The following is a 27728-nucleotide window of genomic DNA, read 5'->3' on the forward strand; positions in this document are numbered from 1 at the left end:
TAACAAATGGATTTTAAAAAATGTCTGGCTTACAAACAAATGGCCAGTGTAGGTTTTGCCACTCAGCAATTGAAAGTTGAAGCCATTCTGATGTCGGGATGCCAAACCCTGTTAGCAGATGGCCTTTACACTGCCCACCACAGCAAAGTATGTAATTTTCAATGGAAGATCTGGAAAGATGCAGCTCAAAAGACAAACTTCCATATTGGAACATGAACCACTACCGATAACATCAAATGGAATGGTGACTGTGTTCTATGACAAAGATCTACAAGCCATCAAGCCGGACATTGTGATATGGAACGAGCCTGAAAAAACTGCGCTCATTATTGATGTCACCGTCCCAAATAACTATGGCCTTAATAGAGCTGAACTGGAAAAGATCAAGTATCAGGACCTCAAGAATTATTTAAAGATGACATGGTCTCTGAAATAGATAGACATTATACCGGTTGTGATTGAGCAACTGGCTTAGTAAAAAAAAAAAAGTACCTGGAAACAATTGCTGGAAGACCAAGCTGTAATGAAATAGATTGGGGCCATAAAGGGAACATCTATTCTAAAAAGAGCCTTCGGACATAAATCCAAATCCTAATGAAATCAAGTCTTAGCTCCGGGAGGAGTTAGCTCCCTTGATCTCTTAAAAATTTATCAAGTAAAACAACTTTCCTTTATCGAGATTCGTTGAAGAATGAGTGCATAAGGAACTGACTCTTTGATACTAAAAATTAGTTGCTTCCCTTTAGTCAATAAAATGGCTGAAAAAAACAAACCCTCTTAATGAATCCTTGAGTAATCCCCCCCCCATTTTTCCCTGCCCCCCCCCCCGTTTCCTGATCAAGACTATAACTTTATGGGTGTCCTATAGTTTGTGACTTTTAGACACATGCAGACAGCTACCATTTATATAATAGACTAACATAAAGACCCAGCATTGCTCAGGATTGACTGAGCATCAGTGAATGCTTCACTCGCCCATATTTTATTGTCATTGAAATCTGTAAAATCGCACATTTTTCAATCAGATTGATTAATTGCCTGCTCTCATTGGGAGATCCCCACAGTGACGTGGTTTACAATACATTGTAGCCTACAGTGCACTGTAGAGAACCTACTATTGACTATATGAAGCTATTTTTTAATAGCTTGAATTTTAAAATCAAAATTTCACGTATGCTTCAATTGTGTTCTAAACAGAAACCTTCATTTCAAACACACTTCTGTCATATAAAAAAAAACTGATTTTATATGCCGGGTCTTTCTGCTGCTGCGGTAATAACTCTTCAAATGCGCTTGTGATGTTAAGCTGTGTTAACTTTAGTCAAAATCCCCTGTTCTTTCTTTCATCGGATGTTTTCGATTATTGATACTTACCGAAGACCTTCAGATACAAAGCCTATCTAAGAACACTGCCAGATACACAAGGTACATTTGTGTGAAATTTAAAGAATCAGCCCCACCGTTTTAGAGTCCATGGGGAACAAACTCCCACACAGACGAGGTTCATTTTTATATAACAGATCACAGGAAAATTTCCAGTTAAAACAAACAATAACCATCAAGATATCTAGAATAAATTTAGAATTACTCAATCTATTTGATAATCACTTTGCTGATGTAGGGCTGAAGAGGTCCACCCTCCTAGGCTTTATCTTCTCTTTGAAAAAGGGTTGGATTATTGCTAAATGCCTAAGGCATCCCAACTGAGGAAATACAGATGGGACTGTTCAGGCATTTTTCATAGGCCAGAGTGTTTATCCTAATTTGCTAGCTTTTCAAAACTTATCTAACTGCCTGGCAAGGAGTAAACCCAATGATAAAAATTAAACACTTAAAAAAATTGTTTTATTAATTTTATGTTGATAAAAAGCACTATATTTTACTTGATTGGATTTTCTGAATTTTTTTTTTCTTTCCAGATATGACAGACAACAGCCTCGAAGAAGAGGTTCAATTGACTCAAATTCCTTCCGATTCTTCTCAACTGTCATCTTTTCTGAAGAAAGTAACGCAGGATTAATCCTCTAAAATGATTGCTTCTTAAAAAGAAATTATTTTAGGTTTTTATTTTCATAAAATTCAGTTCATTCCATTTTTTCGTATATTTTCATATCCGCATTTTCAAAATAATGTTAATTTTATTTTTTTTAATTAGTTTAAACTATCGATACAAATTTGCTTTTAACACTTTATCACGGATGTCTTTCATTTAATAAGGATTAAAAATAACATTACAAAAGTATTTTTTCAGTTGTATAAAATTGTATACAGTGGTGCTATATATAGATGTGTGTATTTTTGTGATTCATTTTGGAGCAATTATTCGGTGAGACTAAAATTAAAATGCTAAATCCCACAAACTACAAGAGATGTAGAAATATATATATATATATATATATCAAGTTAAAGGTATCCAGGAGATAAAACTCCTGAATTAAAACATGGTTAAGAGTGCTCAATAAAAGAGCAAAATATATTTTTATTTATATAGACAACTATTACGTAGTCGCTACACTAAATGTGCTAATGTTTTGGACAATTGGTTCGCAAGAAACCAAAAGTCACTTGTCAGACGACACAGTTTAGTTGCCACCAAAGGCATCTGGTTCCATTTGTCTAAAATATATATATAATCTCAAATAAATGTATCCTTAAAGAATAAGGGCTCAAATAAAATAAGATGAATTGTTAGAATTGATTTATTTGACTGTAACCTCGATCTGTCTTATTCAGAGTATATACTAGAGGCCTTTGAGTTGTCAGTTTTAAGTTAATGGTGACCGTTGTATTGCTTTCAGCCAATATTTTCTTTTATGGAGACTGTCTTTAAAGATTTCTGTCTCCTGTTTAGAGGAATATTTGTGTGTATGAAGGATTTTCAATCTGACAAAGGTGCCCCCCCACCCCACTCTCTGAGTGTGTCTATTTTAATGTCTAACATCCCTTAATTCTCGTACCTTTGCTTATAATGTGGTTACAGATATTTTATTACTGTCTCTGAAATGTTTCTTCTAATCTAAACATCTTTTCCCTTAATGATGTGTGATTAGTAGGGCTAGGACAACAGCATATTCTTTTCATTGTTTTAACTCTCGAGTGTGTATCCGTTGATATCTTATATGCTTTTTATAGTGATGCAGTTCTGTTAACTGTCTAACTATATATACGCGAGTCAAAACAATGAAAAGAATATACTGTTGTCACATCCCCAGTGATTAGTTTAGTTGATAATGTCATACTCTCCTGTAACAATTCCATTTCAACCAATATTGTTGAAAGGTATTAACCCAATCCCCTTTGTGGAAATAAATCCCCTCTTCCTGAATTGATATGACAACTGTTAGACTAATCATATACAATATTGTTTTATGGTTAAGAACATTAAAATGTTGCTATGCTATGAAACAAAACCAGCATTTTGCAGTTTTGTTAGTACCATCACCTATTTCCTGTTAAATTTACAAAGATTTGAAGTTTCCAAATTATTTTAAGTTCTACATTAATCAATTTTTGCTTTCAAAATGTATCTTATATTTTTTGGGGTGGTGGTGGCAATATGAACCTACATCTTTCCCCATCAATTATGTGCAAAAATAGCAACTAGTCTTCAATTAATGTTAATACACTCACTAATGCACTGATGTCGAGCTTGGTCAATATCAGATGGGTGGCCACTTGGGAATACCAGGTGCTGTATACGGGAAGATAGTGAATCTTCTCTGAAAATGTACTTCACCATACCTAACTAATATTCTTGGTGAACCAAGTGCAAAAGAGATCCAGACAATTGCACTTAAGGGAACAGCAAGGATACTAAAAAGAGCTCTCGGTTGGTTTCAATAAAAAGCAGGGCAATGTTGGCAGCTGATTTGGTTGCCCCATACCCAGCATTATAATTTAAAAAAAAAAAAAAATTTTTTTAATTTGGAATTGATACAGTATAACTGCCCTCGGGATGAAAATTTTGCTTTCAATCATATGGCGAAGCACTCCAGAAAGAGAATCTGTGAGAAGAATATGGCCACTTTGTTAACAAGTTTGAGCTTGAAATTAAGATTCTTATCAGGAATCTGGGAAAGAATCACAAAGAAAATTAATTTGTCTACAACAAAGCGTGTTTAAATGTTGCCAAAGTACACACACACATCTATATATGAACCCCACTGTATAGAAGACTGAACTTGCCTACAAAATTTAGACTTGTAGAAATCTTATAAACTATATGCATTGCCATATCTTGTCTGTAACTTAAGTTGAAATAGAAAAAAAATAACTTCATGTTTGTTTAAAAACTAAACCTGTTTACAAAACATGATGTATCAGTCACAGAACAAAGATGTCATATTCAAAAAATTATGTAAATTGATTTTTTTTTTTTTTTTTTTTTTTCCTAAGAAAATCAATGTTTATGAAGTGATACATTGTTTTGATCCTTCATATTTTATAAATGAGGGAAGACAACTCGACTTCAACTACAGACGTCAAAATCTGCTTTATTTAATGGCTGCAATTTCCTTTTAAAATCGATAAAAATTGTATTTCTATATAAAAAAAAATAGTTGATTAATTCACACATGTGTGTATGTATATGTATGGTCCTGGATATGACCATAAACTATATCTGATGGTGAGGCCCCTTTTTGCGGGCTTTGGGGACTATGGAGCCACTCTATAATTGCCATTGCTCCCAGGTCCACTCTAATCCAGAGTGGTAGTACCTGTTAGGGTCCCAACTATGAGTTAAATAGAAACTGACTTGAGCAAAAATATTTTCTATTAAAAATATTTCAATCACTGGATTCTGCATTAAATAACCTAAAAAAGGGTTGATATGCCATAAACCAACCAACCATATATGTATATGCACAGCATAATCATGTTGACATATTAGTTCCCATTTGATCACCAAAGTTAAGCAGTGTTGAGCCTAGACAGTACTAAAATGAGTGACCATTTGGGAATTTCAGGTGTGGTATGTGCTCTCCGCTTATCTCTGCATTGTTTCCAGTTGTCACTTGACTCAAATGATGCAAATTCGTGCAGTGAGGTTGGGATTGCACAACCTTTGTCTCACAATTTCCCGTGCAGCTACCCTTATGGGGGGGTATTCATTGTCTTTCGAGACTGAATAGAAGTATCACTTGATCAATTTACGTGACTTTTGAAGCATGACGTCTTCATTCTGTAATAGGTACATCATAAAGGTTTTTGCTACAATTTAATTTAAAATGGGTTTAATTCTAAATAAACAAAAAAAAAAAACTATTTTAAGAAAATATAATTTTTTAAACAGTTTATCTTTATACCTAGTTTGATTGGTAACCTGTTTTTTTCTTTTCTGATTACTATGAGATAAGTTTAATTATTTTGGCAATTGTCTTCCCAATATATTTGACACAAAAACAAAACGAAAAGTATCCAACCCAAATGTCATACCACAAGCTTTATAAACTGTTGCTTTCTAATGTGTAAATATTACATACTTCAATTGGAAAAAAAAAAAAAAAAAAAAAGGCTCTTTGCTTAACATTAAAAATTCAATCGGTAAAACTGCTGCGTATATATTCAGTTTTCGATAACCATATCTAAAATGATATGCCATTTTTTTTTTCTTCTCCCTTCTTCTATAATGTTAGAGAGGAGGGAAGTTTCAATAGTCGAGAAATATTCACCCTAAATAAAGTTAAGTCTTCCTCGTAAGCACCTTGTATTAACATTATTTTTGCATAAATGTAGCATAGCCATGACGATAGAGGAGCCAAATCTCTCAATATTATCACTGAACGCATCTAAAAAAAATGGAGGTGATGCGTCACAATGACATTTTCTCCATTTTTGCCTAAAATTATAACCCGTTTATGCCTCAACCTGTATATTTAATGCCCATCACATTTACATCTCTTTCCGTCTTTTCGAACTTGCAAACTTAACGATTGAATTTGACTGTTAGGTTGCCAAGTTCAAAAAAGAAGCATGAAAACGTCATCATATTAAGTCAAACTTTTCTGCCATAGAAACAACCATTACGGATTCAGACAGGTTTTGTTGGCATATTCTTGGTTTATTTAGTAAACTCCTGTGTTCAACTGATCCAGACAAGACATCATACCACTTGATGTAAGGAATTTAAAAAAAGTCTTTCTTCAAGGTCAAAAATCAATCAGTGATGGATAGATTCCGACCCAGAAAACAGCAATTCTTCCCCCTTTCTCAGAATGGTTTGTATCTAGATCTCGGTGATCTAACACTTGTCTGCATATGTGCAGCCCCTGCATACCCCCCCCCAAAAAAAAAGGTTTGAAATTGTTCCTTATTCCTTAGTTCTTGCGGTCATTTCTTTCTCAAAATTTCCCATAAAGAAAACTTTTTGGATGATATTTGTCGCATTCAATTTTGGACGATGGAACTTAATGTCTTCCACATCAACTCTTTTGTGAGCTATAATTTAAAATTTCTTTTAAAAAAAAACAAACAAACAAACAAAAACTGTGCTCCCTCCGCTAAAAATGAAAACCTGGCTATGCACCTGGTTATATATTTAATACCATTAGATATACATTTCTTCTCGCCAATGAAAAACTTTTACCCTGTTTGGGGCTTTATGACGAAAAAAATAAGTGAAATTGTAGATGTGGACCAACTAAACACTTGCCTTTTTTTTTTTTTTTTTTTTTTTTTTTTTTTTTTTTTTTTTCTTTTGGAAAAAAATAAATGCTTCATTTAATGGAAGAGTCCCAGTTGGGATTGGTTTTATGAGGAAAAGCAATGTCCAGTTACCAGTTGGATATTATCTCCAGTGAATGTATCTTCTGGGCAGCTGAACAATGACCATCAGCAAAAGGCTAGTCAGGCAAGCATGAAGACTCCAGAGGAGGAGTGCGAGTTGAACATTGGAGAGCAGATAGTTGGTTTGAATGAGAGCTACCAAGATACCAAGGCAGTTGAATCAATGTAACTCTCCAGGCTCTGGTATCGTTACATTTACTATTAGTTTGAACAAATATCACATTTGAAATTGATTTATATTAATATCTTTATTATCCAATGTATTTTCTAATGGTTCTCAATTTGTTTTCGCTTTAGACACTCGTCAAATACGCATGTGCAGAAAACATCAAATTGCAGAGTTTAATGAAAATGAAGTGTTAAGTTAGGGTTGGATAAATAATTTTCACGTGAATCAATGGTATTCATTGTATTGTTTTTTTTATGACTATACAAAAATTATATATTGACTAGCAGGACCTGTTGAAATTCCACAGCGGATGTTGGCATTCTGGGGATGTTTAGTGTAAATGGAGATGCCCTGATATTATTGTAGCTCTTTAGTTAAAACTGCAAAAGTATTGATCTAAGCTAGCAGGGACACCCGGTTGTAAAATATGCTTAAATATATTTTAATTTATGCAGATTTTGTATATTATAGTCGATTTTATATCAATTCTTATATTTTATAAAGTTTTTTTTTTTTAAGAAAAAAAATCCATGTGACTTGGGTGCATCAGCTTGAACCAAAATTTAAAATTATATATATGGTAACAATGCACTTTCGTAAATAATTGAATTCATTCAAAATGTATCGCTAAAACAAATAACCCCTCTCTCATATATATATATATATATATATATATATAAATAATCATCCACATACAGTACTGTTTCGCTGTTTCACAGCTCATCAGTGCGGCTAGACAGGCAACTACCTCAAGCCAGGATTGAAACCTGACCGTTTATACGGCAGTCAAGGCTTCTAACCATTACGCTATTGGCGGCTGCTTGAACGAGTAGTGAGTTTAACGATGTTTTGATATCGTCCGAATATAATAATATATATAAAACTTGAGTTCTTTCAGCTATAATTGAATCAAAACTTTATAAGAATTCTTGGTAAAATCATTTATTACAAGAAATGGAACATCATAACAATTAAACGACAATTTGGAAGAAGAAAAAAAAAATGTAAGCATGACATAAAATAACACATATCGTATTAATATATAGATGATAAACTGAAAAAATTTTACAGAAAATTATTCAATACTAAATGAATGTTTAGCAAAATTTCTTGCTTTGGTATCATCTGCTGTAAAAAAAAAAAAAAAAAAAAAAAAAACTTGCTCGCTGTTTTGATTTTTATCTGCAATACAAACCAAAATGGCCACCATTGAAAACCATTAGAAATACATTGGGTAATAAAGGTCTTAATACCATTAAAAAAAAAAAAAAAAAAAAACCCAAAAAACTACTTGCTAGTGACAATTTTAAATGTAATATTTGTTCAAAACTGACCTGAATACCCCTAGAAATCAACTTTTTAATTGTACGTCTTAATTTGGTCTACCAGGCCACAAATAAAGAATCGCCTTTTTGAAAAGCGAGTGTTCAGTTGGTCCACATCCGCAATTTGGCAAAAAAAAAAAAAAAATGTCATTGTAGTTTATAGAAATTGTAGTCATCAAATTATTCAACACTTTCTCATGTACAAGAGAAGACTTTTGAGTGCACATTACCACTTTTAACGGTAATATTTAATTGCAACACATTTTTTAATTGTTTCTTTTTACTCAACTCAATCAAAATTGCCAAATCACATTTTTATTATAGAAAGAATATTGAAATTTGTGTTTTGAAACTTGAATTTGAAAATAATTTAACAAAATAACAAAACTTTTGTACATTAACATCCTCTGCTAAATCACCTCCAAAAATGAGATTCAACATTAGTGATTATGCATGAACACCCTGAAAAAGTTAACATAAATGATATCTATTTCTGGGCAGTTCATTTTTTTTTTTTTTTTTCTTTTTCTTTTTCTTTTTTTTTATTTCTTTTTTTTTATTTCTTTTTTTTTTTATTTCTTTTTTTTTTATTTCTTTTTTTTTTATTTCTTTTTTTTTATTTCTTTTTTTTTTATTTCTTTTTTTTTTATTTCTTTTTTTTTTATTTCTTTTTTTTTATTTCTTTTTTTTTATTTCTTTTTTTTATTTCTTTTTTTTATTTCTTTTTTTTATTTCTTTTTTTTATTTTTTTTTATTTCTTTTTTTGATTCAGAGGAGGGTGTTAATTTACCATACAAAAACAATTCAATACAAAAGTCTTTTTTTCTTTGTATGCCTCGAGTCATACAAATGAAATGATGCTTTTTGTTTCTACTTGTTTTTATCATTTAGTATTAGTTTACTGACTGCAAATTTTGCGTAAAACATTATGTAAATAAATTTTTTTTTTTTATGTAAATCCTATTTCTTAATTAAATTGTATATTTTGGTACACAATTTAATTAGTAAAGAAATTGTGTGAAACTGATTTTGTGTGTAACTGTAAAATGAAATAACAAAAAAAATAAAAAAATGGAAATAAAATTTTTTTTGTTTTTTTTTTTTGTTTGGTGATTGATTTTAAAGTTATATATGGTGGCTTAAATAAGTTTGCAGATTTTTCTTTTCTTTTTTCTTTTTTTTTTTTTTGTATGGGAACTTTTTATTGATAAAGTAATCTCCTCTGACTGCAATGCAATTGTACCATTTCAACAACTTCTGGAAGGCCCCCTTGTGTGAGCATGTCAATGACTCTTGTCACATCTCAATTGTCTCATAATGACAATCTTTAAGGGTTTTCTTTGGGCTTAGGAATAACCAAAAGTCACAAGAAGCAAGGTCTGAACAATAGGGAGGGTGAAGAACTGTCTTGATGCCAATCTTGGTCAAATAGTCTGTGACAAGAATGGAGTTGTGCACTAGTAAATTGTCCTAGTGGTGCTGGCCGTTTCTGACAGAATCTTGAACCCCCTTAAAACCTCAACATAGTATTCCTTGACCATGTGTCCAATGGAAACCCAGTGCATATAGATCATCCCCGTGCTGTCAAAAAAGGATCATAAGTTTCTGGGTGGATTTGCCCTGTCTGGCCTTCTTGGGTCTGGGAGAGCCAGCATGCTTTCACTGAGAACTATTGGTTGTAGCAGTAGATCCAGCTTTCATCGCAGGTCAACAGAGTATCAAGAACTGCCGAATCTGAATTGATCAACTCGACTGTCTCCCTTTCATAACGTCCTTTGATCTTCTGAGCATCCTTGTGACAAATTTTGTACATATCTTCTGCATCTTCAGTTCTTTGCGAATAATTGTGTGCAGTTCTCACATTGACATCAAACTGTGACTTATTGTTTCTATAGACACGCAACGGTCCTTATCCATGAAATTCTTTATTTGATCAATCGACTGATGTTCTGACTTCCTTACACTTCCCATACCTCTTGTCATCCCTCACAGACTCCTTGCCTTCCTTGAATCTCTTATGCCACTCAAAAACTGATACTCAATTCATGCAAAATGGTCCCAGAGCAGTCTGAAACATTCCATATGTATCTGGCATTTCTTTTCAAGTTTAAAGACAAATTGGTTCACAAAAAAACTTTTTTTTTTTTTTTCTTTCGATACTAAAGTCCAAAAAATATGTACAAGTTTTCTTTACAAATACAGTGATTAGACAAGTTCAAATAATTCACGATGATTAAATCTTGCATTTTTTTTTTTTGTTGTTTTGTTTTTATCTATATAGGCGTCACCACATCAAGACCGAGAGGCCACTCAAGGATAAGGGTTAAAGAGTGTACAGTAGTCAAAAGGACAATATAGTAATGGAAGTTCGGTAAATTTGTTAACTTAAGTGTAACGGCTCATCAGAAACTTGTTCACGTTGGACTTGAAGACAACCATATTATAGACAGCTGGTATTTTTTTAGCGGTATTGTCATGGCAAAATGGAGTCACAGAGGGGGGGGCGATTTACTTGTCAATTCAACTGAATCTTTTGCGTGTACACACACACACACACACACACACAATCTATTTTTCAGCTTTGCTATCGTTCATATATGTTGGGGTGGGGATAGGCTGGGTAGTTTCTGCAACCAATCATCCATAAAAGTGTCAATTTCCGGCATATTTCCATTAGTCCTTTCAGAACGCGGGGATTTTCCCATGAGTTGCACCTGCGAACCTGCAAGCGATTTTTCTCATGACCCTTTGGTCACGTCTGTAAACTCGGGTCAGAGTAATTGTACTAAAATCCCAAACATCTGTTCTCTAAACCTCTACTCCTTATTCATTTGCACCGACTCACAAAATATGTTTTCGTTACATCGCTCAAAATGACATTGTCAATTTATTCAATAAAATCATATATTATATTCTTTTTCTCGGCAGGTTTTTTTTTTTTTTTTTTTTTTTTTTTTTTTTTTTTTTTTTTTTTTTTTTTTTTTTGCCATCACCCGGGCACACCAATATTCAATAAAGTCACATCTGCCTGTTTTTCTCCAGTGAATTTTGAGTTTTCACCCCCTGTTTGGGGAGCTCAACTACCCCCTGTGACTGTCATTTCACACAAGTGTTACGCTAAACTTCTGTCCAGAGAATTAATTGCAGTATCCGGAGATGATTATTCTAATTTGTATGAGATATATACTAGCAGTTCCGCCCAGCTTTGCTCGGGCCCTATGTACTGTTCATAACTGTGTGTGTGTATATATATTAGACTACCTGTGACCCGTTGGGTCAGTATGTTATATTAGCTATGGAATTAATGTATTAGTGGGACACTTGTGACATAACGGAAACATTTCTATGAAAGTATATTAAAATTAAAAAAGAATATAGATTTCTAGGAGTCGTTCTGTTTTATAATTGTTTATTTTTGAAAAAAACACAAACTTACAGCCATTGAATTATAAGTGGTTTGTCATACTTATAGGTAAATGTGCACTGAACAGATACCATAATACTTTTTATAGTTAAATGCAAATTTTGATATCTTTTAATTTAAACGCGAAAAAAAAAAAATTGGGACGCTGAAAACGTACACAGTAAAACAATGTTTTGGTGTCACGTTGATTATTTGTTTATGTACACATGCGCAACCGGAAGTCGTAAACTGGATGTGGGGGGTTACAACACGAGTTACAAGGTCATTTGAGTTTTATATAGATATATGAAGTTTGACTCGTGTCCAGGTAACCTACATCTAAAATTTTAAGTGTTTAGACCCAAATTTTTGCCCAAAAACTGATTAAAAAGCTTCCTGCATGTCTGAATACCCTTTATGTAAAAGTTCAAATGTTTAGACACAAAATTTGCTAGACTGCAAAGGTCAAATCTTTTGAACTTTGACCCCAGTTTTTACCCCTTAACATTTACTGTTTTGGGCTCAAATTAAATTAAAAAGTTTGATCCATGTCCAAGGAACCTGTCTAAAATATCAAGTGTTTAGACCCAAAATTGCCGGAGGAGTTTGGTAGAATTTTCAAAGGTCAAATCGATGAACTTTGACCTCTTGGCAGCCAAATTTCTGGCTGAAAACTGATTAAAAAGATTTTCCTAAATCTCAATACCCTTGTGTCAAATCTCGAGTCTGTAGACTGAAAATTGACAGCGTAATTTGGGAGGGAAATGTACACACAAACAATTTCACTTTTATAGATAGATATATATATGTGTGTGTATGTATATAATAGAAAACTTGGACAGAATTACAAAATTACTTCCCTTAGAGTAGAAAATTCCTTAAAAGAAAAGATAGCAAACTATCTCCCCTAAACAGCTAACTTAATTTTGAACTTAAAACTAGCGTTCCTAAACAAAATTAAATTAAATGGTGAATTTTAAATTAAACTAGAAACAGCATAACGACTGCACGAATTTTCTACCTCTTGAAAATGTATGTTACATCGAAAAATATTTGAGGAATTTATCATCTAGTCAGGTAAAATAAATATTAATTTAAACTATTGAATTGTATTTTTATTTCCAACTCAATAATTCTTGCATTTAAGGTCTTCAAACACACCTTTTATTTTTATATATCTATAATATAAAGCTGTGTGTCTGGTCAGGAATAGGCTCCTATATGGTTGACTATTTTAAAACACTGATTACATGTAATGATAGATGTATCGAGACACAGGAATGGGTATATTTGATCTGGCAGAACGGTGGTTCATTAAAATTGTGGGGTCTGCATTCGCGCCTGGTCCACACAGTATGGAAATAAAAAATGTAAAAATTAAAAACGCTTACAAGTGTTTTTGATATAGATGTACATAAGAATACTTTTTTAAGTATGTTTTAACTTAAATAGGGATAATATAATAAAATTGTGGGGTCTGCGTTCGCGCCTGGCCTCCATAGAATGGAAATAGGCACAAACTTTAATTAAGACTTTTCATATCTATCTGCGTAAGTATAATATATTATATATAGTATATGTATGTATTATATAATATATTTTATATATACGGCACTTTTTGTGTGAGTTGGTTTCCTATAGAATCCAAAACAGTTGGGCCAATTTTTTTTCCAATTTCATACAACACTTTGTGTTCGGAAGTGTTCCTAGATATGTTTTGATCAGTATCAAAAAATCAATAATCGAAATCTGGTCGAAATGAAACTCTATTCTTTAATCAAAGTTAACAGCTTTATACAGCCTAACATCACTAGTGCATTTGAGAAGGTTTATCACAGCACAAGTAGAAGGCCCCAGTATATAAAACCAACAGTAGATTCTTTGATAAGATGGGGCACATTCAAAATGAATGTTTATTTACAGCACAATTGAACCATTTTGCATTTTAAACTTTAATTCAAGCCATTATATAAATTAAGTTTATAAAATCAACAGTACGTTCTCTACAGTGCAATGTAGATTACAATGTATTGTGGACGAAGTTACTGTGGGCAGACATGTAGCTTCCTCCTGGTACACCTCGGCACTTTAGTCACTGTTATAGTTTTTGATGACAACGGTATTGGAAGTGTGCAACAGTTAACCTGTCAGTGTCGGGTCTCCCTTACTAGTAAATGTTGGGGCTGCTGTTTCTTAATGTGTTGCATTACAGATGACAATTTAAGTCCCTCCTTCATCTGATAAACAACTATCTTTATGCCAAGATCACAGTGCAGTATCTGTTTTGATGAAAAAAAGCGTGCGACATTAACCATTGCACCACCGCGACATACCAACGGAAACGCGTTTGAATTTATTTAATTACTTAGATTTGGCAGGTGTACATTTTAATGACTTAATGAGGTCAACTGTTGACTGCGGAGTAGCATTTCATTTACTGCGGAACGCAGGGTTGGGGGAAACCGGAAAAATGCCGCCACAATTAATTATAGGAAAAGGCTTAATCCACGTGCGGCGAGCGAAAACTGTTGAATATTTATCTTCCCGAAGTCGAGCAAATTAAATAGACAGGCGAGCTCTGTTGACAACTCTGAGATATTACAATTTACATGTGATATAAAAAGTTGTTAGGCGAGCGACCGCTTCTCTGAATAAAGCCTTTTGTAGACATACAAAGGATGTGTAAGAAAAGCTGAGATTTTACCGCTATGCTATACCACGAGAGGAGGTGAAAAGCGTTAAAATTTATCAATGTAAATCATACAGTTGACTTGAAGTGAATAAGTTAAGAATCACGCACACGCAGAAACGAAGGTTGGCTGCAGGCCAATTTCTGCTTCCCCACAATGTTGGGGAAAACCAGCTCCACCCCTCCTCAAGAAGGAGGAGCTCTCCAAATGAATAACAATTGTCTGATATGAAGGGTTTTCCCAACATTGATCAAAGATAATTGCTTTTCTGAAGGTCCCAGCCGGAAAGCCAGGCGGTGCATACTTCACTCCGATTAGTTTCACTTTTATACAAAAAAGACGAACAAACACACAAAAGGACGGAATAGCGTGAATTTTATAAAAGTCGATCAAAATAAATGTAGAGACGACGTCTGTTCGTGTATTGTAGATATTATAATCTAGGGAGTATATAAAAAGTTCTCCAAAATCGTAAACCTCTCAAGACCCCCCCCCCTCATCCCTCAACAAAGTTTCCAGTTTTAATTAAAGGGTTATATTTTAAAAACCTGGCAAAACCTTTTTTTTTTTTTTTTTTTTTTTTTTAATGAAAAGGAAAGTAGCAGACGTTAAAACCAGCTACACCCCTCCCCAAAAAGGAGGAACTCTCAAATGAATAGCAATTGTCTGATATGAAGGGTTTTCCACCCATTGATCAAAGCTAATTGCTTTCAAGACGTCCCAGCACGAAAGGCCGCTGACGGCTTCGCTTCAATGAGTTTCGTTTTAATTATATGAAAAAGACGAACAAACACATGAAAGAACGTAATAGCGTGAATTTTATAAAAGTCGATCAAAATAAATGTAGAGATGACGTCCGTTCGCAAATCGTACATATTATAATCTAGGGAGTATATAAAAAGTTCTCCAAAATAGTAAACCTCTTGAGAATCCCCCCCCCTCCCCCGGGGAAAAAAGCCTTTCTTGGACATACAAAACTGCGCGTGCCACTTTTGCCGTTTATTTTATTTATATATATATATATATATATATATATATATAACCAGTAGCATTGTTTAAATTATCTATGCATTTCTGGGCACGTTTAATGTTTGCAGATACTACCTGTAGATCTTCTCTGGTGATTCTCCTGATAGTGTTGGTAATGTTCTTTAGTTGGTCTAGATTGTGAGGATTATTTGCATGAAGATAAAAATCACTTGACAAGACCTGGGAACATGGTGGCCATGATCCTTTGCTTATTGTTCTCTCTTCTGTAAACATGTCCTGAACTCGTGTCAGTGATCTGTGTGACATGTAGTGCCATCTTGTTGGAAAAAGAATTGCATTTTGTCTTGTGGTGTCAGTTGGTTGTTAAGAGAAAGATTAGAGAGACCGGGTTACTTTCAAGTGGGCCACCATGTACTTTAAATAAACGTTGACCCTCCATTAAATCCATTCATTTATTTATTTTTTTTATTTTTTATTTTTTTAAAGGCAATTTTAAAATTGTATTAGAATCATCCAATCACAATTTTAAATGTATATTTATTATCAATATAATGTGTTCCAAAAGTAATGTATCCTAATTTTTTTTTTTTTCCATTTGAATGCAGTTATGGTGACTGAATTTACGCATTTATGACCTAAAAGTTTCATCTCCATTGCAGATATTGATGGTGTGAGGCTAAGAAAGCAACGCTTGTCTGGATGTGCATCAGAAACACGTTTCATGGAATTTCTGGTAAAAGTACACTGAGAATGGTTGGTTGTTTTACGGCATATCAACCCTTTTTCGGGTTATTTAATGCCGAATCCAGTTATTTTGGAAATAGTATTCATGTTGCATCCAGTTATTTTGTAGGTTTTTATTCTTCAAGCTTTTTGTATCTTCAATTGCGAGTTTGTAGTGTTTGGTTTGGTTGTTTTATAGTGGATTTTATCATCTTTGTTTCCTCACCTGCTGAACATGAATGAGTTTTGCAATGGGAGAGGGAAAAAGGTTACAGTATTAATGTTTGATACATTTAAGTTAGGAAACCAGTCAGGAAAAAGGGGGTAATAGAAAGGGAAAAAGTTTTTTTTTTTTTTTTTTTTTTTTTGCAGAACATAATTAAGTTTTGCAAATAGAAAAAAAAAAGCATCAATGTTAGGTGCATTTTGTCTCAGGAAGCTAATATCTTCAGACAGCCTGATCTGGTAGCACCAGGCATTAAGAATAGGGGATGACTATGTAGAGAATAAAATTCTGAAGCACAAGGACAGCATTACTTCTGTTTTTAACTTTTATTAAAATAAATAAATAAATAAAAAAAATAGGAGGCTTTACTTTTGGAACGACCTTCGTAGATAAAGCTGTTAAGTTAAAAACAAACTCATTGGGATTTCAGAGAATTTTTATTAAAGTAAAAAAAAATATTTAAAATAAGAAAGGAATACAAAAGATATTGCAGATATTTAATTACTGAGGTTCATTAAATATTAAACACTTTCACTTAAAAATTTTTTTACCAATGATACAGGTTTACAAGGGAATTCTGCTCTGATGTAAAATGAATAGACTTTGTTTTAATTTTTTTATTTAGTAAATTCAGTGTCTTGTCAATATATATATATAATACAATATTAAAAAGGAAAATACATATTCGCATTGTAGAAACATTTAACAGTGAAAAAAAAAAAAAAAAAAAAAAAAAATTGTGCTTATCTAGAATTCTCTATAGTTAAAAAAAAAAAAAATTCCTTTCCCTGACTGTACAAACGTGCAGAAATTTAAATGTAATGTGAACAAACATCTCACTGCTCAATTCCCCAGTCACAAGAATAATAGCCCATTACCATTTCAAATGTAATGTATTGTTCAAGGAAATATATATAATGTATGTACTTGTGGTGGAAAGAAAATATTGCATTCCAAAAATCATGTAAAGCGATTAAGTAGTTTTATTTTTAAATAAGAAAATCAAATTTTATGGATACCCAGAAAGTCTCATGAGACCATCTTGGAAATCTTCTCAAAAACAAGGGAGACAATTCAAGCCTGGGAGTTTTTTTTGTTGTAATGCCTACAAATTTCCATTAATCACTTGTTTTATTTATAAAAATAAAACTACTTGATCAATTTATTTTAAATATTTTTGTTTTGTTGTAGGTAGGTACATCATACAAATTTTTCTTTATATGAAAAGGGAATTTTGGACAAGCACCAACATTTTTAATAAAATGTATGTAACTTAAAATGAATTAATGTATAGGACAAATTAAAATGAAACATGTAAGAAAAAAAATGCATAGCAATCTAAAATAGGTTTACGTACTATATAGGACATTAAAATAAGACCTCTTGTTTTAGAAGTTAAATAATTTTGGCATGCCATCAGCTTGTCAAAGTGTTAATTTGAAATTCAATTAGTTTCAAATGCTGTTTCCTGTTTATTATTGAGAGAATTGAATCTTCCAAGTTTATGCCAATGAGGTGAGGGAGAGAAGGTGATCTGCCTAAACAACAAATGTACAAAAGTAGAAGTGAGTGATGGGGGCGGGGGATGGTTATCATATCTGAAATAGCACCAATATTTCTTATTTTTACTATGGTTTCAATTATGTAAACCAGTTGAAGAAAGGAAAACAAAAAAAATTTTTACACAAATATTTAAAAAAACAAAACAAAAAAAAACATACATAAACTGACTAGAAATGACAAATATACATCTTGAGGACTAGAAATATGATTGTTAACCCTGAAAAAAAAAATATTCAAGACATTTTTGTGCTTATTTAAAATTAAAATCATTTTCAAAACAAATATAGAAAAATCTTTGCAAGTTGACAGATAGGGTCCCAAATTAAGAGATATAAACAACATTAGCCAATCTTTGAATTTGTTTATAAGTGCTTGAAAATTCTTAGATTTTTTTTTTAATATTAAAAACAATAAAAGTAACAAATTAAGAAAAAATATTGGGTTGTTTGTAATTTTCTTTTTAAATTGATTTCTGTTTGACTTTTAAGAGGAGGCGGGTGATTGAAAAACCAAATTTAAAAAAAAAAAAAAAAAAAGGCTGTTATTTACATTGACACCATTTGTTCCCAAACTGAAAACGACATTAGAATTTGGGGTCCCGTTTGTTGACTTACACCAAATATTTATTTAAAAAAAAAAAAAAATCACAATTGATCATGTTTCGTTAAGAATATTACATTTTAAGAAGCGGAAAAGACTGAAAAAAAAAAAAAAAAAATGAACAGGTAAATAAGTCCACAAGAATTCAAACTTGTCAGCAATTAACATAGAATTGTAATGCTACAGATTTCACATTAATCACTTTAAATTGTAAATTTTTATCTTCTTAGTTAAAACTAAAATTATTTGAGAAATTTGGAAGTATAACATCATCGTTCCATGACAGCAGTATTTTTCTGCAATGTATTTGAAAAATAAAAATGTTTAATTCAAAATAAGTACCTTTCCCCATGTTAAAAATGGATTTAATAAATTTCTTCAAATCAAATAATTTTTATTTTATAGACAAAGTATTTTAAACTTTATTTTTGGTAATGATAAAGTGTGGTGGAGGACCTAAAATTGTTTGCAACACAAACTTGATTCTGCACTTGTATTTTCTGTGTGCTTTCTTACACAAATCAAACTACTTTGTCCATTTCCTCCATTTGTTCTGTAAATTGCAATAGAAACATTTGGGTTGATATGTGTCCCTTCCTATAGAAGCACAGCTAGACAAAGGGGAAAAAAAGAATGAGAAAAGAAATCCAGCCAAATAATGACGCTCCCCCCCCCAGCAAAAGAAAGAAAAAAAAGTAAAGTTCTAGCAATACAACAGAATTCGGCTTTTTCTTATATATATATATATATATATATATATATATTTTTTTTTTGTTTTTTAAAATAAATCAGGCTATGTTTATGCATGTATATTAAATCATTTAGTTCACGTGTGTCAGCTGTAACCATCTTAGAATCTTTAGAGCTTTTTGTTAAAGTTGAACCCAATTTGTCACTTGTACCTGTTATATTGTTGTCTACATACTTTATAGACATGCTTTTAAGATATGCTGTGCCATAGAATATACAATCTGATGACCGTGGTTTTTGTAATCAAACAACAACTTGTTAAATCAATAAAGTTTTATTTATTTTACAGATGATAATCTGACAAATGAGTTTGGAATCAGTAGAGGGGGGGGGTATGGCTGGTCGGTTGATAGCAGAAGTGTCTCTCCTTATCTTTGTTTTGACTTCTATTTATTTTGACCTTCTTTTTCTATTGTATTATGTTTTGTATTTTTTAGCAATTTCAATCCAGAGTTAAATATTTCTTCAGGGCTTCCAGATCTCGATTCTTCAATCAGAATGTAGGGTTGACATCATCGCCAGCAATCCGATTTACTACTGGTTTTGCCTGGATTTGATATTTTCCGGTGTTGTCTATCACCTATGTAAAAACTCGACCACATCCACACTGAGCGCTTTCTCTCTCATATCTTGGTTCGATGAATTTGAAATCAGAACTTTTTAGGATATCAAAATCGGAAAAAAAAAATATTCCATTATTGACATCAACAATAAAATGCAAATATTGATTTTTAAATTACCACTGAAACTAAAATCTGATAAAGATTATTATCCCCCCCCCAACTAGTGTATTTTTGGTATTTGCAAAAATACATGTTACAATAGGTTTTTGCGGTTATTCGAAAATTAAAAAAAGCTACTAGATATTTAGAGGATTTAAAAACGATCGAAATCATCTCATTATATTTATATATATATATATATATATATGTCTATCTATTCTGATGGGAAGCATTCAGCATTGAAATGCCATGGACTAAGAATTTTTTTTCTCATTCTTTCCTTATTGATCTGATGATATAATAGTTTTATTCCTCATCTTATCTTGTATATAATAAAGGAGACACAATTTTTCCCCTCTTCACGACAATACCTTAGGTTAACAACAACAGATGGCACATAAAAAATTACGTTTACGCCATTACGTTATCTAACTATAGACCACAATTACGTACACATTATTTCGTAATATCAAAAAATTACATTTTGTCCGGAGTGCCATGACCATCATCGTTCTAAACTAAAGAGGAAGTAGCTAAAATTTCAACATCACTTGTCTACTCTTACAACAGCATTCTACACCGCATTCTTTTATGCTTTTTCCTACTTTTCCTGAGTGTTAACCATCATTAACTGACTAAGATTTCCTACACAAATGCATACTCTTACTCCTTACATAAAACACAAATAAGGATTTCTCCCTTTTAAAAATATGCATATGAATATAATATGGAATATATATTTAATTTGTATTATTTTTAAAGGAATTGTCACGAGCCACTAAAGGAATTGTTAGTTTTGATCAGTTTCTATATTTTTTGTAATAACAGTAACTCAAATCAGATTTTATTTATAGTGAATCATTTAACTTGTATATGTATTTGCTAGAAGAAAAAATACACGGCAGGAGCCAAATACGAGAACTCGTAAACATTATTCACAGAGTTATTTTGACATGCCAGTTCAAGTTAGACAGTTATCGTACATGCTGAGCATGCATTGATTAGTAGAAAAAGAATTTTATTAGTTTACTCGGTGTGGGCAAGGCTAAGCAAATGCCAGGGTACTTAAACATTTGCCCAATCAAGAAAAGGTCATTTCAAATAAACAATTCCCTAATTAAAATGTTGTCCAGAATTCAATCTAAAAAAAAAAAAAAAAAAAAAAAAAATTTTTTTTTTTTAACTCTTTATGTACGTACACTTGTCACAAACCTAAAAAAAAAATGTCAAGTAAATTGACTTTTTTTTTGTTTTTACAGAAAATCATCTTTAACGACTTTGAGCGTTTTATAATAAATAGTAGCTATTACAATTCTGATTTTGATTTTTGTAGTTTGAATTGAGTTGTCTCTCTTTAAAGATTGCGGACAGAAACATTTTTCATGAAATTTGATTTTTTTTTTAATTAAAAAAAAAAAAATCTGCTTCAATTTGTGATATATTTTCATTACGTAATGAGTATGTACATCATATTTTTTTTTTTTTTTTTAATTAGGTTGAATTCTGAACCAGAACCAAAAAAATGTAGACAAAATCTGTACATTTTCTATTTTTCTTTTTGGTGGGGAGGGGGATACATACATTTCTGGTTTCAAAATATTAATTTTATACCCACATTTCATTAGTTAAAAAATTGCTTTTAAATTAATTTTGATTATTTTCTGTACAAATGATTATTCATTTGCTTGGATGATATCCTTTTCTCCTTCCTTTCTCACAGAAAAGATGTTGTGAGCTTATCTTTGCTCTATTGTTATTTTTATGGCAAATGCTCGACAACTTCACTATAGCTCGCTTCACCTCTTATAAAATTCACAACACTCTCCTATAGTTAATAATAATTAAATTTTAATTTAAAAGAAATTAAAAATTAATTTTTTTTTTTTTTAAAGAAATAATTCTAAAATAGTAAATTTTTATTTTTTTTTTTTAAATAGAAAAAATTATTCAGCAATAAAAAAAAAAAAAAAAAAAATTTTTTTTTTTATGTCCAGGTTTTGTTTGTTTCGTTTGATGCTGAATTGTAAACAATGTACGGATTATAATTAATCGGACACAATTTGGTATTTTATCCATAGCTGGATGGGATGCAGGTTGTACTTGGCGCTTCTATATCATACAAAAAAAAAAAAAAAAAAAACTAAAGCAATGGTACCTACATAATTGTCAGGTCTCAAATAGTAACATATCCAAAAATTATGAAAAACAATAAGGTAGAAAAATAATCTATATATAATCTCACCTGTCCGTTTAATGTATGTATGTCTCGCAAAAACTTTTGACACAGGCGACAGACTTTCACGAGGTCGGTATCGTTTTAAAGCTCGACCCTTCGGACGACATATCAAAAAATTGGCCAAAAACATTAATTCCTTCACCCTCAACTAGTCACTTTTCTACAGGGAGGAGGGTTGCTTTTTTTGCCACTATTTTCAAAAGTCATCCCTTCTTTTCGATTGACTAGCCTTAATTTAAATCTATGTCACTTCCGGTTTGGCGATGGGTGCAACAGCTAATGCGTCACTTTTTTTTTCACATTCTTTTCCTCCTACACGGTATGCCTGCCTACTACCACTTTTTGTTTTTTTACTCAACACACAACTCCAAACACCCGGGCACTCAGGATAGTTAATAAAAAAAAGAAATTTGTGAAAGGAAGCAAAATCACTATATGTTTACTAAAAAAAGAGTTAAGTTGACAGGGGAGATAATTAAATTATGTTGCTTACGTCATGTAACGAACGTAATTCAAAATGTCTGACAATTTATTCCCCATATAAACTTTATTGAAAATAATTTTTCTACCTCGTCATTTTCAATAATTTACATAGATTTTATTTGTTTTACTTGAAACTCGATATTTTTTAGTTTGTATAATATAGGAGCGCCCAACGGTATTAGTAAATGACCGCAACCAAGACAATAGGATTTGAACTCGTATTGCACTTGTCAACATTGAATTATAAGTATCCAGTTTATTTGCAAAAGAACCTTTTTTTTCATATTAATTTGGATTCTTGGACTACTGTTCTCATCTTGAGTGTCATTTTCACAACGTTTCGTTCAATCTTTCTCAGGTGTATCTTGTTGAACTCTGTATCTGTAAAGAATTTCAAATGTAACGCCTCATTTAATCCACAGGGGTAGTATGCTCTTGTTCTGTCAGCCATGATTGGGTAGAAATCCTAAGTAATTCGCAATTGTATTTTTGAATGTTGCCTGCACTTATTTAGGTTTAATCAGCTATAGCAAGTGGACCATTTTTCATAATTTTTGGATTTTATACTAATTTCCGACATTGCACATAAATACGTTTTTTCCCCAAAATGCCTTTGTTCGAAAATACACAATTAGTTCGGACGACACACTATAGCAAAGTTATACCTACCCTTCTCACATTTAAATTTGGAAAGGTGTGGCACATTCAGTGGTATGGAGGTGGGTTAGGGTGGTCAGTGGCACCCAATTGTATTCAAACTATCTCCCTTCTGGTTTTGAACTTTTGAGGTGAAGATTGATTATTCATTATTGGATTCTTCGGACTACTGTTCTCATTTCAGCCGAGTTTGACAAGATACACCTGAAAAAGGTCGGAGATTAAAATCTTTAAGTCTTTTTGATATTGTCCTTTTGACCTCTGTGACCCTTATCCTCGAGTGGCCTCTAGGCCTTGATAAGTGGCGATTCCTTTGTGTAAAAAAAAAAAAAAAAAAAAAAAAAAAATGGAAAAATTCAAAATGAGAACAGCATCGAAACAATCCAAATATGAATTATCCCCCTTTTATTATATTTTTCAGTACTAGGATTGATAAATGTGTCTTTGAAGACATGTTATCCAGGTGCTTGCTTGGGCATCACCAGATTTCTGCACGCCACTGGATACATTTTAGAGATATCAGATGTGGGGTTATGTTACATACTTGGGTCCTGAATTTCAATTAGTTCAATATTATTTTGGAACTTGAATCTGAAGTTAAAGAATTTTTTCTTTTTTTAATCAAATCAGTTATTTACATCATAATGACAGCCTTACATCAGTAAAGAAAAAAAAAAAAAAAAAAATTCAATAAATTTTGTTTCAATAAAAAAAGATGGTACCTGTATAGTCTAATCAAGACATTAAAAAATGAAAATGTTGAAAAAGGTTATATTGTACGTATCCGTTATGGAATTAAGTTTTCCAAAAAAAAAAAAAAAAATTTCACTTAATTTCATAAAGTAGTTTTTTTTTTTTTTACAGCGAAAAAAAAATTTATGATACCGAGCAAAAGGTTTGATTTTTAGGAAGAAAAGCTAGTAATAAAGATGGGGAGGGAGTGTCGGTGCTTTAAACCGAGTTATCTCCCCATAGGATGTTAAAAAAAAATTCAAGAGGTCTACCTTCAACGCGCTGTCATAAAAACGTTTTTCCGCTGTAAAAAAAAAAAAAAAAAAAAAAAAAAAAATCAAATTAAGAAATTTTTTTTTTTTTTTTTTGCGGAGATCTTCAGTCCAAAACGGTTACATACAATATAATCTTTTTTTTTTTTTTTTTTTTCGATATTTTCATTTTTTTTAATGCCTTGATAAAACTGTACAAGTAGCAAAAAAAATTTTTTTTTTAAATTCAAATTCTCATTAAAATCTTAGATATTCTCGAGAGATGCGTGCTATCCGTTTACGCTTTTTTTTAGACCGCTTCCGTTGCCGCCTCTTGTTCCGCTTTTTCTTCTTTTTTATTTTAAATTTTTTGTTCTTATTTTTATTTTTGTTATTGTTCCGCGTATTCTGCACCAATGATGATTGCGATGACAAATCCTGCATCTCGCATGGACCTTTGGCGGCAACCCTGATCTTTTTATCAGAATTGCAAGCAGCAACCCTCATATGGCACCGAGACTTGTAGGTCACAGAATCATTGCCACAGATTTCTCTGCGCCTGCGTCGACACATATAGATGCTTGGACAACTGCACAATGGAAGACCCTGCATGTTTATCATGCAAACTTTGAATTTGGGGCATTTCACCTTTTCACAAGCGTTATCTGCAAGAAACAAAAAGGGAAACTTATTAAAAGATTGCTATAAAAAAAAAAAAAAAAAAAAAGGCTGGTTATTTTAAATAAGTTTCTTTTCAACTTCCAATTTCTGTTTAGCAGAAGTCTTGTCAGTACCTTCTGATCAATAATTGTCATCTATATATTAATAGGATAGCCTGTGTGTTATTTTGTGCGTCACACTTATATCCGAGTGACTGCCGTTTGTTATTGAGTTCTATTTCTTGTAATAAATAATTTTACCAAGAATTCTTCATAAGTTTTGGTTATGGCTGATGGCAACTTAAGTCATCTATTTTTTTTTTTTATAAATAATTTTATCAAGAATTCTGATGCACCCAAGTCATGGATATATTTTTTATTTTTGAAATCACAACTTTATAACATAAAAATCGATAGAACATTAACTATAATAATATATAGAAAAGCTGTAAGAATGAAAATATATTTAAGCATACTTTATGACCGAGCTACACTGGGCGTCCCTGCTAGTTTTTGCAGTTTTAACAAAAGTGCTACAATAATATCGGAACATCTCCATTCACGCTGGACATCTACAGAATGCACATATCAATATATCATTCAAATACTACCGTGTTTGAAAATTTGGTTAAGTGTCAGTTTTAGTCATTTAGAACTGCTTAATCGCTCACTCATTTTTCGACTAAATTTCAAACAGTTATTACAGTTTATAGATCACCTTGACTATATTGGGAAAAAAAAGATTTTCAATTTTTGTTCAGTAAAACAAAAATTATGAATTTTTTTGGTGTTCAAAATCGTAAAAATATGTAAGGAGGTGAGCAACGCTTTTTATAGCTGGTTTCCATAGCAACCACGTCGCTTCAGCAACTACTGTTGCTACTAATTCGAAAAGAGAAGTACCAAGTGAGAATAAAAGCATGAAAGGGAGATAATTCGGGAGATTTTTATTGAAAGCGTACGAGTGTCGTACATTTTTATTGCATATATGTTTAAGCTGGTCTGCAGTTTAACTTGTTGCTGGCTATCTTGCGCTTGCTCATTGCTGGATCTCAACATTTTGAACCGAGAGAGAGACTTAGCTGTCGTACAAAGCTAAGACTCCGTAACATCATCTGTGTATAGATACTCTCTCAGGCATTTGTGTATTAAAATGGTCCTGTGGCGATGGAAGTCATTTTTGGGTTCACGGACTTTAAGTATCTGAGGGAGTGGCACTCGTCTGACAAGACGTTGCAATCATATATATATATATATATATATATATATATATATATATATATAATGAAGTAAGAATTACAATTAAGTTTACCAAAACAACCCAAAATAGTCATCTTCACACAAAGTAAACCTGGTGAAATTCAAAGAACTTTGTAAGTTGACCACTTATAATTTATGTGACAATTTTCCTTGGGTCTAGATGAACCATACCTTGCATGGGACCCTTCATCATTCTGCAGAACTGATGAGTTTGAACGATGGTCATGGTCTGGGCAGTTTGTCAGAAGAATGCCTGGAATCAAACAAAAACATTCGTAACTACCTGCAGTTCTTGTCGAGAAAAACTGACCCAATGAACCAAATGATCGATGTGATGGCAAGGCTGCTGGAAAGATCAGATCCTGTCATTCATAATTTTGGTACACAGTCAGCCAAGAAAGATCTGTATGAAATGTGGTGGTACTGACTATATCATACGTTCACATAATCGGTTGTTTGGCTTGCCCAAGAAGTGGTATGCAAGCCCCATTGAAGACATTTTTCTTGATCGATTTATATTTTATCTTTATGTGGGGTTATGAGAAAAATTAAATAATACACCCAGAATACCTGAGAATTTTTCCTGTAATGTTTTTATTGTAACCTGTGCAATTTTCAACAGAAATACACACTTTTAGACTAATTCATTACTTTACAAAAGCCAACATATAAACTGGTACATTGACCCAACTTGAATTTTCATGCTTCCATTACGTCCTCCTTCACTAGAAGCATTCAAAGAGACTAGTACCCGCATTAAGCTGGTCTGGTTTAACTTGTTGCTGGCTATCTTGCTCTTGCTTGTTGCTGGATCTCAACATTTTGAACAGAGAGAGAGAGAGAGAGAGAGAGAGAGAGAGAGAGAGAGAGAGAGAGAGAGAGAGAGAGAGAGACTTAGCTGTCGTACAAAGCTAAGACTCTGTAACATCATCTGTGTATAGATACTCCCTCAGGCATTTGTCTATTAAAATGGTCCTGTGGCGATGGAAGTCATTTTTGGACTCATGGACTTTAAGTGTCTGAGGGAGTAGCACTCGTCTGACAGGAATAAACTCAAATCAAGCATTATTGAAAAGAGCATAAAAACCAAAGAAATAATCTTTAGTTTTTTTAAAATCAGCTCATAAGAACTGGAATTGTGACCATTCAAAGTATAAAAAAAATGTGTGGTTCACTGGACATGTTGACTTGAGTCAGTCCTATTCAAATGCATATAAGCTTGTGACTGAAAATGGTAGGAAATTTGCACAATTTACAGACTGACCCATCTTTAAAAAGCTGTATCTTCAGATATTTTTAAGATATGACGAAATTTTTAACATACCATGAAGGTTCAGTTCACGTTATTTATGACCATCTCACTTGGTAATTTACAGACTAGTTAGCGTATTCCAGTTTCATTTTAACAGCTTCAAGTAGAAACATCATAAAAACAGCTAAGAAAAACGGTATTTATCATAAGAAGTATTATTCTGATGGACATTATCATTTGTCATTATAACA

General features: G+C 32.2%; 2 protein-coding genes across 9 annotated transcripts in view; one reads left to right on the plus strand and one right to left on the minus strand.

The window, feature by feature from the left end:
* LOC145279946 (protein wntless homolog) overlaps nucleotides 1-10740 on the plus strand; it is a 69394-nt gene extending 58654 nt beyond the window's left edge. The window contains exons 13-14 of the mRNA XM_080131544.1: nucleotides 1920-2005; nucleotides 10562-10740. Coding sequence (XP_079987670.1) covers nucleotides 1920-2005; nucleotides 10562-10600 — 125 coding nt within the window. The 3' untranslated portion in view covers nucleotides 10601-10740. The remainder of the gene's footprint in view (nucleotides 1-1919; nucleotides 2006-10561) is intronic.
* Nucleotides 1-27728, minus strand: part of LOC145279947 (follistatin-related protein 3-like) — a 221894-nt gene that overhangs the window by 143249 nt on the left and 50917 nt on the right. For 7 of the 8 annotated variants that reach the window (XM_080131551.1, XM_080131545.1, XM_080131546.1 and 4 more), the window contains one exon: nucleotides 24535-24971. The exons of the other annotated variant lie outside the window; for it this stretch is intronic. In XM_080131551.1, coding sequence (XP_079987677.1) covers nucleotides 24565-24971 — 407 coding nt within the window. In that variant the 3' untranslated portion in view covers nucleotides 24535-24564. Of the gene's footprint in view, nucleotides 1-24534; nucleotides 24972-27728 lie in introns of those variants that run through there. 8 annotated transcript variants of the gene reach the window in all.

This window comes from Euprymna scolopes, chromosome 7 (assembly GCF_053919585.1).
Source record: "Euprymna scolopes isolate OS-2025 chromosome 7, ASM5391958v1, whole genome shotgun sequence".
Taxonomy (NCBI): Eukaryota; Metazoa; Mollusca; class Cephalopoda; order Sepiida; family Sepiolidae; genus Euprymna; species Euprymna scolopes.